The sequence below is a fragment of the Candoia aspera genome, chromosome 2, assembly GCF_035149785.1.
Source record: "Candoia aspera isolate rCanAsp1 chromosome 2, rCanAsp1.hap2, whole genome shotgun sequence".
NCBI lineage: Eukaryota > Metazoa > Chordata > Lepidosauria > Squamata > Boidae > Candoia > Candoia aspera.
In genome coordinates this window covers 125,974,170-125,987,180 of record NC_086154.1, presented here as the reverse complement: position 1 = coordinate 125,987,180, position 13,011 = coordinate 125,974,170, and the positions used below count along the sequence as shown (strand labels likewise).

Here is a 13,011-nt window from a genome sequence, read left to right as displayed (position 1 = left end):
ATTGACTCAAAAGCTCCCCAATTCTTGCCACTACAAAAGCAAATGGAAGGTGCTCTAGGTCAGGAAAAGAAAAGCAGAATACTTGCTAGATGAAACCCATTCAAACCAGGGGAAGAACTGAATAGACTGAAGGCAACCATTATGAGGAGCTTCCTTGAATGAGGGATTTCCTGGGCCTTGTTAAAATATCCAGTCTCCTCTACAGCAAGGCTGATGAAGGGAGAGAAAACACACTAGAAATGGAAGCTGAACCCTTTTCGCACTCCATGTCACACCCCACTTATCCAAGTACATACCACATGCTGAATTATGAGAGATTAGGAGAAATTAAATCTGAGAAGGGTTCCTTTGTTTAAGGTTTGAAAAAGATCATCAAAGGAGGATTTGAAAACTGAAAGAGGATGAAGGGGCCAGGCTGGGTGACCTTATGGGAAAAAGCTCCAGCCGCACTGAAGCCCTCCATCTCCACCCCATTCCTCTGTCTGAGTAAGAGAAGCTGGCTTTCCATCCTCATTCACATCTGCCAAGATGGGACTAAGCAGTTGTTAGAACTAGCACACGCTTCAATGACTCACCCCAACACTTGTAATGCCGTTAAGCCACCTGTTTTTATTTCATTCTTTCCAACTTCACAGGACAGACCGATACAGCTGGTATGGAAAAAGCATGGCTTCTTTTCCTATCATTGTGGGGTATGTGCATTCTCATGCCAGTCTCTTCCATGATTCCTCCCAGCTAGAGGTTGCCCACGGATACTCAGCAAAAGCACAAGTCAAAGCGAAAGGCCCAACAGCATCCAGATGGGCCGGGGGAGGGACGAAGAGCTTACTCAGTGCTGCAGAAGAACAGTCACCGAAGTACAGGAAACGGCTGCAGGCAAAGAATCTGCCACTGTACTGCCTTCAGTTGGCAACATGGAATGAGAGAAGGAATCCAAGCAATTCCGGTGGCCAAGACTGAGAGTCTGGCATCTGGATCAGGAGGTGGAAGGCTGCAGCTGCCCTTTGGAAACGTATTCCAGGGCAGTGGCAATGGTCCGCATATCCATCTCGATGCTCCGTGCCCAGTTCTCCACATCACCAATTTCCTGCCCAGAGAGCAAAGTCAGGATCAAACCTCTGTTCTTTTGCTTCTCAAATCCACACATGCATGGACCTAATTTTTGTCCCTGGCAGAAATCATTTTCCAGTGCATCCTTCCTCTCTGGCACTTAAATAACTTTAGATGCACTCAAGTATAATGTACAGAAAACAAGTTCTACAATTTAACAGAAGACCTTTGTTAGCCCCTTATCTCTTTCATTAAATACACTGCACAGGTTCACATAGTCTTTCATCTCTTTACTGTCTATTACACTATTAAAATTTAGACTGCACAATTATCAGAGACCTATCTTTTTTATGCTCCTCTGCCATGTACGGCATTATTAAGAATAATGGCACATCACAAGCAATTTTAATGATTTGAGATTGTGGGTGATCCCTTTAATGCACTGCTAAGTAGAGAGGAACAATTGTACATACTGACAGATTGTGCAAGAGTTAGACGTGATTAGGCTTGCTTTAAGTTGTCACGTTTATATACATCCCACTGAGGATTAAGAATGTACAGGCACAAATTCCACACATGCACACAGACCACTTTTGTCCCTTTTACGGAATTAATGCCTTAAGCAGCCTGTGCCCAATAGATGGTGCTCTCCCATTACTATCAGGATTACTCAAAGCTTGAAGTAACAACAAATACATTGGTGAGATCAAGTTGACACTGCACTGGTGGTGAGTGGCTGACAGTGCGCTTTAAATAAAAATATAACTACACCTGCTCTTCCCAGATTGCTCAATACTCCCATCCTTGGCTGTCCCAGGAGTCCATCAGGTTGCTAATCCCTGCCCTAGTATGACACACAAGGGTCAAGGTGCATTTTTAAATGGGCACGTTGCATTAGATTTTTGAAACAGAAATTATAGTATAATTCACACTGAAGAGGTTATAAATGATGGGCCAGTGGGGAGAACATCCTGTTGAGATGCTTGCTATTCCATGCCCCTTCTGAAGTTGCCCCACACCTGCCCAAGTGCCATCTCTATCATATATATGAACTGACAGCTCTGTGTCTGCTGAAAACCACCTGTGGTTCCTCCTATTCTCACACACCAAGCCCAGTCCAGTGCTTTTAGGCTGACCTGGAAGCTGCTGCATAATATATGAATCGCCAGCATTCATACAGGCACTGCACTCACCTTCAGAGCCTGATTGAAGTTTTCTACCATGCTGATCCACTGGCCTGTTTGCTTGGCAAACTGAGCGGCTTGGATCTGCAGTGTCTTCACCTCATGGTCCAGCTTCCTTTGGTTCACATAGGCCTGTGCCACCCTGGGAAGGAGAGGCTCAGTCATTCTTCAGGACAATGAGGGAGGAACAGAACAGACTTTCTTTCTTCAAACCCTCCATCACTCTATTTTCTGTTCAACTTTTCTCCATACCAAGTAGATTCCCAGCTCAGAGCAAGCTAATCCCAGGAGCAAAGGCAGGCACTGGGAGCTTGAAGCTGGATAAACTCCCAAGCTATAGTAGATTAAGCATGTAAGCAACATCTGGCAATCATTATATAGACTAGGAGCATCTGGATCCACTTATGAATAAGGGAAAGTCAGGTGAAAGATTCAGCATGGTGAGGAGGGTGAGCAATTCTGAATGAAAAGAATTGCCCAAAGAAGGGCAGATATAAGGGAAGGGCAGAATAATAAAGAGGTTGCACTGAAGGGGAAAAAAAATCCTGTAAACAGCCAGAGCATTTCCAAGATTGGCTGCTGAATTAATGGTATACAGAAACAAAGTAATTCTGAGAATTCCTGTCACTAGTGCCACTGCATTTTTTTAGGAAGCAAATTTTCCAGATTACATAAAACTCTGTTTCAGGAAACTATGATATCCTTCCTGTAAAAATCATAGCTTCAGGTAACACATAGTCTCAGCACTTACCCAGCATGAAGTAAAAACAGAATTACTTATTCTGTACGGCTCAATAAATGAACAGGAATACTCTTCCCTGCTTCACTGAATAAACATTCTCAACTAACAGAGGTCTCTCTTGCAGACAGATGGTTTTTGTATGGTTAAGAGACAGAGAAAGCACTAATGCAGCACTGGTGAGTTTTAAGAGTGGAGACACTGTTGGAAAACTCTACTGTGTAAACCTCACTCTGTAGAGCTGAACTCTGAGGTTTGTGCACCAAGCTCTTTGGGAGCTGCCTAAGGGGAACATAAGGTATCTATACAGAGCATGTGGTTTACTCTGAAATCTTCAATCACTTAAGGTCGATGTGAAGGAAGTTTCAAAGACAGAACATTGCGCTGACTGGTACCATGGCTTGTTATACACCCATATTATGTTTACAATGTGAAGTGGTAGCCTAAGACTGTCTTTGCACAGCTGGATGAACTAGGGTCTTACCTGGTGTGGATGAAAGTGATTATCTGAGGAAGTTCTCCTATGGTTGCCAGAGGCTCATCTCGTGGCAACTCAGGGTCAAACTTTTTCTATAACCATCCCAGTTCTCTGGAAAATATTCTCTATTGAGTTGAGAGGCCTATCCTTTGCAGACCTTTTTAAACAGGCTTGTAATTGCTTTTAAACTCTCTTGGTTTTAATTCTACTGAAGATCTACTGTAAACTGCCAAGATACTTCAATGATCAGAGGCATAAAATAATCTGGTTGTCCTCTCCATTAATAGTCTTTAACAGCCTTTCATGAAGTATTGTTTTTGTCTGTAATGAACTAGGTAATTAAAGCTCTTCTTTAATGAACTGTGGTATTCTGATACAATCCCTTCTTTAATCAACTGGGTACTTATATGGATGCCTGATGCTTAATCTATTGTACTATTTAAGAACAAGTCCTATCTTCAATGAATTATCACCTACTATATTTCTTTCTTTAATGAACTATGCAACTAATTAAACCTTTAATTGTATTGCGTAACAATTGTGTTATCTTCAGTGAACAGATGCATGTTCTATAATTGGAATGTATTTTCAGAAAATATCTCTTAATATAAAGCTGATATATTCTCTTTTCCTAACTTCAGATGAACAAGTTGTACATTTAACTAATTACCAATCAAATATTTGTAGCTCAGGGTTGAACTGTGGAGTCCTTGGTGCTCTCTGAGCCTTGTTGTTTTCTTGCAGACATTTCATTGCCAGAGCAGGCAACATCTTCAGTGAGAAGAGGGAGTGGGCCTTGCTCTCTGTTTATATACCGTGGTTTGTCTGGCTTGTGTTGCTGGGGGTGTTGTTCTCTCCTTGGTAGTTCCTCAGTTAGGCTGTTGCTTGCTGCTTGGTTGATTGACTGAGTTAATAGTTCCTTGATTAGAATATTCTGCAAGGAACTACCAAGGAGAGAACAACACCCCCAGCAACACAAGCAGGGCAAGCCACTGTTTATAAACAGAGAGCAAGGCCCACTCCCTTTTCGCACTGAAGATGTTGCCTAGTCTGGCAATGGAACGTCTGCAAGAAAACAACCAGGCTCAGAGAGCACCAAGGGCTTCACGTTTAGCTAATTATCAAAACTACATACATCTGACTACATACATACAATACATCTGGGGAAGAAAACAGCAATATTCTGATATGGATAGCAGTCTGACTGAAATTGACTGATACTCTTTGATAATAGGCCAATGAGGTATTTTCATCACAGACATTTCATTGTACATCTTTTCAATTAAGAAATGTTGATATATAAAGTCAATATTGTGCACTTATAAAAGATTCTTCTATGTGAGATGCGAATTGCATATGTAAGCTACAGCAGAAAACCCATCTTGTGCCAATAATAAAAAGCTAACATTTGTTAATCATTGCACTGTATTTGACAACAATACTTTTGAGAACTGAAGGAACTGCTTGTAGGTAAGGAAGAGAGGTGTGACAATTAAAGGGGAGATTCTTGAAAGTGTGCTCAAAGTGTGGCCTTATATGATTTGCTTTTGACATGTTTGCTTGGATGTGGCACTTCTGATAGAATTCTCCTCCCTGGCTGCTTTACTGATCAACAGGGAAGTAGAGGCCATATTTGCAGATGTCTTTCTCCACTTGCAGCCCCTAAAAATTGCTGCAAAACATTGGGAGATCCCAAGCCACCAACTGTATGGGAGATTTGATGAGGATTGCAGAAACAGATCAGAATAAGCTGTTTCTTCCCATTTCTTTTTGCAGGAACCTTGGGGGGGATCTTGGATGTTTATCTGAATGAAAGGAATCTTTCCATTCATATCTGGACTCAACCTACTAATTAAAGCAAAAGAAAAAACTCCCTGAATATTGCTAGATCCCTTGGAACAATACATCTTGAGGTGAAATTAGACCAAATGAAAGCCCTGTTTAAGACTCAGGTGCAGGGGAGCAGGTCAGGTACTTGTTTGAGCCCTCCTTTCATTTGCTTTTAATTGCATCCTGTATCAATTTAAGTATTTTCTCCACTGATTTTTGTCTACTGAAGTCAGTGGCCCAGTAAATGGGAATGGATTGGAAAAGACAAAATATGTATTGAAATAACTTGTGGGGTTTTATCTTAATTGGTTAGTTTTCTAATGAAAAGTATTGATCTAATCATTTAATATACTAGCCCATGTTTTGTATAGGTCCCCCTCCATGTGTGGGACAACTGCTCTACTGCATTTCCACCCCATCCCACCCACTTAAAGGCCCTGAAAGCATTGCATGTTCCTTTTTTGAGAACTGATTATTGTTTAAAAAGCCATGCCTGGAATTCATCAGAAAATTCTTTTCGCAGTTATAGGAATTAAAACAATAATAATACTCAAATATATAAGTGGAAGAAAATTGTCCCATTGCATAAAAAGGAAAAGAAAAGAAGCTGTCTTGATTCTTAAACACTCAGGCATATGCAAAAAACAAATTATAACTGCCTCCGTAAGGAAAGGGATTGTGGATACAACATTAATCTCAGGGGATGCTTTTAAAGTTAAGATAGGGTCCTTTGAGTATTTCAGGAAAAGGAAGAAACTACTTTCTCATGACACTGCAACACTGAGTACTAGATAGTCCACTAATAGTTCTTTAAATACACTGGAACAATTAATGATAGCTTGGACAAACCGGGTTTGATAAAATAAACAGGAGAGATAAACCAGAGGTAATTTGAAGACTGACAAATGATGAAGTTTGAATGCAGTAATCCACAAAATAATGCAAAACGAAACAGTAAAGTTTCTGTTGCATTGTGCTCGACTCCTGGTGACTTCACGGAGACGTCCACGTAGTTTTCTTGGTATCAGTATGAAAAGAAGAAATCCATTATTCACCACTAGTAATGAAAACAACCGTAGACAATTGATGGGCAGGGCGTATCTACAGCTAGTGGTGAGGTGGATAAAAGAGGGAGACCAAATGGCAGAGGCTTATCGGTAGTGTGTGGAAGGGAGGATGATCCCTCATTTCTTGATTCCAAGGGGATGGAACTGAACTGGGTAGTGTTAGTAAACTGGGTCTAGAAGACTCTGAATCCTCAGCCTTTTATATTACAGTTCACTGTATATACTGGGAGAAGGAACCTCAGGCCTGCCAAGACGTCCATCTTGTCTCATGTGTGAATACCCTCTGTAAAGGAATTTAGAACTCACTTTGGGGAAGACATGAAAGAGCTATCAAGTAGGGACTTGGACAAGGGGTTACACAGTCCAGACACTGAAGCAAGCATAAGAATCTCAAAATAACTCTGCCCTGACTTTGTTTAGTGTAAGATGGAATAGAAAGAAACCTAGACAGGTTTTCAAGGTTTTGAAATTTTTGAATTCTGGTGGATGGGAAAGAGGAATATTAACTGGAAGGTATTCTGGGCTATCCTAAATCAGAGAGGTCACAGGTTGAGAGACGGTGAGGGATGACCACACTCCACACCTTGTGCACCACTTCCATCTGAAATTCCTGTACAAGCTCTCTCCCTGTGACCTGCTGTCACTATAACCAGACGATGCGCCCCAGGATGAAGGAGACTCCTTGCTGATTGCCAGGACAAACTCTCCAGTGCCATTTGCTATGGAATGGGAAGGAAGGAGGAATTTTACAGCTCCGTCTGACTCTTCTATGTCAGACTTGTCCTCTGATTTGGTAAGATGCCAGGCCCATCTTCAAATGAGGGAGGGAGGGAGTCTTACCCGTTGCCCATAACAACTTGTCCGGCTCATCTTCACACATGGTAGGGAAGATTCATTCTGATAGGGGAAGTGAAGTAAAGGAATTTATTGCTGATCTTGCAGAAGGTATGAAGAGCCATTAAGGAGGGACTTGGACAAGTGATTACTCAGTTCAGAGACTGAAGCAAAGGTGAGAAAGTCAAAATAACCCCACCTTGATTTTGTTTAATGTAAGATGGGACAGAAACTTGGACAGGCTTTCAAGATTCTGTTATTGCAGCCTACAACAATAAAGTAGCATTCTTGGACTCCCTGCTGCTTCTGTTTCTTGACCTGGTCCAGCTGGAAGGGCTGATACCTGTCTCCCTACTGACTTTAGCTAGTATTAAGGTAAAATGAAAAATGTGAAGCTATTGGAGAAGCCTGCAAAGCTTGAGCATAGGGTAGGCAAGGACAGCCCGTTCTCTACTCCAGGTTTAAAGGCACTAATGAGGAACATGGGAAAACACTCAGCCTACAGCTACTTTTATGTTCCTACCACCAGGATCTCATCTGTTTGTGTGGTGAAAAGTTATAACAACAAAATGGTTTAGTCATTGTGTATGGAGTTAGATACAGCATCTCAGAGAAAATCCTACACCAGGCTTACTTAATCATTTGCTCCATTGTCCCAAAGGATTTCTATAGATCTGCAGTCTGAAGAAAACCTCTGGGGAAATGTAGCCCGAAGAATAAAACTATAATTCCCACTCTCATCCACTAACCACAAAACTAAATAAATAAACTGGCGCCAGCAACTGTGGGAGATTGTCAAGGACAGGAGTCGTGCTATAAAATGTTGCAGCTTCCACTTTCCAATGTAAATAAAACTTGGAGAAAAGCAGGCTAGAGGGTGGTCTATAGTTTCAGTCCCACCCCTTTCAAAGTAATTGTTGTGTAAAAGAGTGAAGAGTGTGACACAGGCCACAAAGTGTTAACAGGAAATCATATCCTTCCAATTAAGTGTTTCTTGCTGAAACAAACAACTTTTGCCTTAGATGTTCTTTTGTCACATGTATATTATTCCTCCAAGATTTTGCCATCATACTGAGGCTAGAAACACAAGTATTTATAGCAGAATTGCTTAAAATCTGTTGGAGGGGGATGGACATGAATAAGTTGCATCAATTTATACCTGAAATGGAGAAATGAGGTATGATTTTTTCTCCCTCTTTTTTAATAGTAGAATTCAAAATGACCAAAAGATGAATCATGGGTAACTCGGAAGAGATAAAATAAAGCAATTCATGTCCATCCCCGCCCCAACAGATTTTAAGCAATTCTGCTATGAATACTTGCATTTCTAGCCTCAATATGATGGCAAAATCTTGGAGGAGTAATATACGTGTGACATAAGAACATCTATGCAAAAGTTGTTTGTTGATAGTTAAACTATAGAAGTCACTATTATAAACTGTAATGTTATTTATTTATTTATTCCATTTATATGGTTGCCCATCTCACAGATGCAACTTTGGGCAGCTCACAACACATTAAAAACTATAAAAAGAATGGTACCAATGAAACATAAGGTGCCATGGATAAAGCAATGAATCCAGCCCACATGGCTGAAACCACTGTGAGGAAGTTCCCAGGGCCATCTATCAATAGATTGTAGAAAAGGACACCCATACAAAAAGGAGGTCATTTCCCATCTGCATTCTTCAGAGCACCTAAATTTGCCACATGAGTGCTACAAAGCTCATTTTGTAAACATGCAACAAATGGCGAGAATTATATTAAGTATTTATTTATACAGCACTATGATGTTTAAAGCTCATTACACTATTTAGCATTCTTGGAAAAGTCCTGTATTATTCCTGGAATTGGTGAGATAAGGCTGAGTGACTTGTCAAATGCATGCACTAAGTTTATAGTCAAGGCGAGAAGACTGAACGGGGAACCTCTTTGTCCACAGATTATATCCTTCACATTACTGGCTCTTACTTGTTCCCTTATAAGGGAACAATTCAGGGATCTAAAGGTGGAAAATAAGAGTGTACTTTTCTGCAATCCCAATCTTCTGAACTGTGATTCTCCCCCTGCCCCAGATATACAAGTGAACTACTAAATGATTTTTTCAGTAAGTCTGCATAAGGTGCTTTCAATTTCCCTTGAGAACTCTACTCCATGAAAACAATGAGATTTTAATTTATTGAGATGAAGAATTGATTTGCCTCCACAAGGTGCTTTGCAGCCTCAACAAACATTTGCAGTAGCTAGAAGAAGCTTCTGTATCTACTGGACTGTAACTTCCCAAAGAAAGCAGGCCACACGAAGTAACCATTTTTCTTAGAGGTGAGAGGGTGTCACTTCATGAAGCAGCTTCAAAGGGGTGATTCACTCAAGCATTCCTCAAAGCAAAGCATCCCTTTGAAAATTTGCATAGAAATATTTTTGCGGCAATACAAATTTCAAGTGTGGGGGTGGCATGAGTCAGATAGCAAAGGATTAAAATTCCCCATTCTTGCTTTGAGGAAGGGGACCACAGGTGGACATATTAGAATATCATTAAATAGTTTGATCTTAAACTATGTACTGGATACCAATATCTGTCATGTTCCATTACAACCATTACAATATCCATGTATGTAATTTCATGGATATTTCATGTAATTTCAATCATTTCCCACTTCTCAATACTACTTACCCTACATTCAGATGATCAACCAGGGCTTCTGTTAAACAAGTTGCTGCAGCAATGGCTTCTCGCCGCCGCCGTTCTAGAAAGAAAAGCAAATGTCTTTTCTATGACATCATTAAAATCAAAATGTCTGTGAAATAGCTCTACATCAGATTCTTGGCAAGGTTTCTATGTTACGTCCTTCTTTTCACTATATGTTAAACTATGTGTTTGGCATATTAAAATTTCCTGCATTAGTAGAGAACTGATCTTGTATGCTCATGTCCATCTCAATAGTTTGAGACAGGGCTCAGCCTTATATCTCCCTAACCAGGGCATGAATATGTCTCAGGAATTGTTTTTTTATGCCATGTCCCCATGATATTGCCTGTGTTTCTTTCCTCAGACCACACCTGAAGCAATTCAAAACCATCTTTAGTTGATCTAGTTGCAAAATAGTGGGTTCTCTCTTCTCCCAATGCTTTTATTTATTTTTTATCCCGCCTTTATTATTTTTATAAATAACTCAAGGTGGCGAACATACCTAATACTCCTTCCTCCTCCTATTTTCCCCACAACCACCACCCTGTGAGGTGGGTTGGGCTGAGAGAGGGGGACCGGCCCAAGGTCACCCAGCCGGCTTTCACGCCTAAGGCGGGACTAGAACTCTCCTACCACGCCTGATTGGCTCTTGGGCTGAGAGGGAGGGACCGGCCCAAGGTCACCCAGCCGGCTTTCACGCCTAAGGCAAGACTAGAACGCTCCTACCACGCCTGATTGGCTCTTGGGCTGAGAGGGAGGGACCGGCCCAAGGTCACCCAGCCGGCTTTCACGCCTAAGGCGGGACTAGAACTCTCCTACGCCTGATTGGCTCTTGGGCTGAGAGGGAGGGACCGGCCCAAGGTCACCCAGCCGGCTTTCACGCCTAAGGCGGGACTAGAACTCCCAGTCTCCTGGTTTCTAGCCCAGCACCTTAACAACCAGACCAAACTGGCTCTCTTTTTATCACAGACACAGTCCAGCAAGCTTAATCAACCATATGATTGCCAATGTAATCAGGGGTTGGGATATGCCCAGCTGTTCACCACTTTAGAATGCTGCAAGCATCTCTTCTGGTCACTGGGAAGTACTCTCCATTGTCAGTTTGGCTTGAGCTGCAGGACTGGACATCCTGGGTATTGGAGAGGTATCTTTATTTATTTATTTTTCAGATTTCTATTACCACCCGTCTCCCCCAAAAGGGGGTCTCTGGGCGGTATCTCCTTGCATAGTGCCAGGCCGGCTTTTTCCAAAGCCCGCGAGCTTTACACAGGCTCCTTACGAACACGAATTTGAAAGATAGTAGCCTGTTTTTTCAAGAGTGTTTTTCACACTATTCGGTGAGAAGACTAGTCTGACACTAGATGGAAGGTTGCTTTAAACTGGGAAAGCCAGGTTTTACCAGCAGTGTGTTGCTGGTTCTGCCACCACTGCATGCATTACACTGCTTCTGCCAACGAAGGGTTTGGCCTGGGGCTTTTATTGCTTTAGGGAAGGGGGGCAGTGCAATTCTGTCTGTATTCCATCTCCACAGATGCCTCAAAGTGTGCAGGTCAAGAAGACAGAGTTGGCTTTGCTGCCAGCGCTGCCATTCCTTTGCAAGATGAGTCCTGAGGATGCAGTTGACTACTGACTGCTCCCTCCTGTGCCCGCAACCTGTGGCCTGGTCTATTTTTGCTCTTAGCTTTAGCACTCCTTCAGAACAGCAGAGGTCCAAAACTACGAAATTCAAGCAGTTTATGCCGTCGAAGTTTCTACTGCTGTGTTCGAGTATCAGGCTAGCTCGAGGTCCTCACAACGCCGAACCATCCACCAAACGGGACGTTCGCCCAGACGTCAGGTTCCAGTGTAGTTTGCTCGTTTGTGCTTGTGTCGTGAGAATACAGCCGTAGTCACGCTCGAATACATGTTCGGAAAAGCCGGGTTTTTATTACACGCCGAACAACGGAACATTCGACCCACTCCTCTATCGGAAGCCACTGGTTCCCTCCCCTCCCCTCGCCTGTCCCGGCCCCGCCCTCCTCTCCCCACGACAAGCTTTCGCCCCAAAGAGTTCAAAGCCGACGCCAAGGCGTTTCCAGGGTGGGGGGAGCTGGGCGGTACCACCCAGAGCAAGGCTTTTTCCCGAGCTCCCCGGAGACCGAGGCTTCACTCGGCCGCTCACCTTGCAGTTCTTTCCTCTCGCTCTGCTTGGCCTGGTGCTCCCGCAGCAAGCGAGAGAGCATGGCCGGCCTCGAGAGCACCGAAGCACTCGGACTCGCCCTTGCCTGCCTCCTCGTCAGATGACTCCGGCGCTCACGTGAGCTGCTGGGCGGGCCTCGGAGCCGCCGCCGCCGCCGCGCGCTGGGCGGGCGAGGAGCTGCGGTGAGGTCGTCTGAGGTCTCTACCGCGGGAGTTGTCCTCCGCTCTCTCCCGGGGGTCGGCATTTTTAATAGCTGGCTGCTAGGACAAGGGGCTGATCAGGGAATGCTACATCGGTGGACCGTCTGCCAGTCACGCCGGTGATGCCGGCAAAGAATTTCCCATCTCTTCGGAGTGACTCTTATCGACTCCGGCACTGCCAGCTCAGTTTTCTCTTTCTTTTTTGGAAGATTAATTCATCAGATGTAATGGCTAGAGTCAAGAAATCTTACGTTTTGGCATTCAGCTGCTTAGTCGGCAAAAAAATGCACCTGAGGGTGTTTGTGTGGTGGTTTTTTATTGGTGCCTTCAGTCAGCCTTGACTCCTGGCGACTGTCTGACAAATCCCTGCAGTTTTCTTGGCAAGGTTTTTCAGAGGTGGTTTGCCCTTGCCTGCTTCCTAGGGTGAGAGAGGGACTGGCCCAGGGTCATCCTGCTGGCTTCGTGCCGAAGGCGGGACGAGAACTCACCGTCTCCCGGTATCTAGCCCGGTGTCTTAATCATTGCACCAAACTGGCTAATTTGAGGGTTTAGTGGTGGGACATTTTTGTCTCAAGAAACTTCCCCCTATTTTCTTTTTCGTTTTCCATACAGGCATATTTTCCTGTATGCAAAATAATATTTTCCTGTTCTATAACTTTTCCTGCTGATCGCTTATTTTTATGTGCCTAAGGGGGAGGGGAGCTTTTCTCATAACAATTAATATATGCATTTCTCTATAAAGCTAATATAGGCTTCACATG

The 13,011-nt window shown here is 43.2% G+C and overlaps 1 protein-coding gene across 2 annotated transcripts; it reads right to left on the bottom strand.

Moving 5' to 3' along the window:
• Positions 1-589: 589 nt before the first annotated feature.
• Positions 590-12,158, bottom strand: BLOC1S1 (biogenesis of lysosomal organelles complex 1 subunit 1). Of its 2 annotated transcripts, none has more exons than XM_063293577.1 (4): positions 12,033-12,158; positions 9,857-9,929; positions 2,244-2,400; positions 590-1,087 (listed from the first exon to the last, which is right to left on the bottom strand). In XM_063293577.1, the coding sequence occupies exons 1-4, from the start codon at positions 12,091-12,093 to the stop codon at positions 977-979; spliced, it is 402 nt and encodes a 133-aa protein (XP_063149647.1). In that variant the 5' UTR covers positions 12,094-12,158; the 3' UTR covers positions 590-976. The 2 variants fall into 2 exon arrangements, with proteins under 2 accessions (XP_063149647.1, XP_063149648.1); XM_063293578.1 differs by having other exon boundaries at positions 2,244-2,376; positions 12,033-12,156.
• Between the last annotated feature and the right edge of the window lie 853 nt (positions 12,159-13,011).

What these genes read in the sequence shown, in the direction of transcription:
- BLOC1S1 (XM_063293577.1), bottom strand. Translation starts at nt 12,093, where the DNA reads ATGCTCTCTCGCTTGCTGCGGGAGCACCAGGCCAAGCAGAGCGAGAGG. An exon ending in CGAGAGGAAAGAACTGCAAG is followed by an intron (nt 9,930 to 12,032) that starts GTGAGCGGCCGA and finishes TTTTCTTTCTAG; the next exon opens with AACGGCGGCGGCGAGAAGCC. An exon ending in ACTTCAATCAGGCTCTGAAG is followed by an intron (nt 1,088 to 2,243) that starts GTGAGTGCAGTG and finishes CTCTCTGGGCAG; the next exon opens with GAAATTGGTGATGTGGAGAA.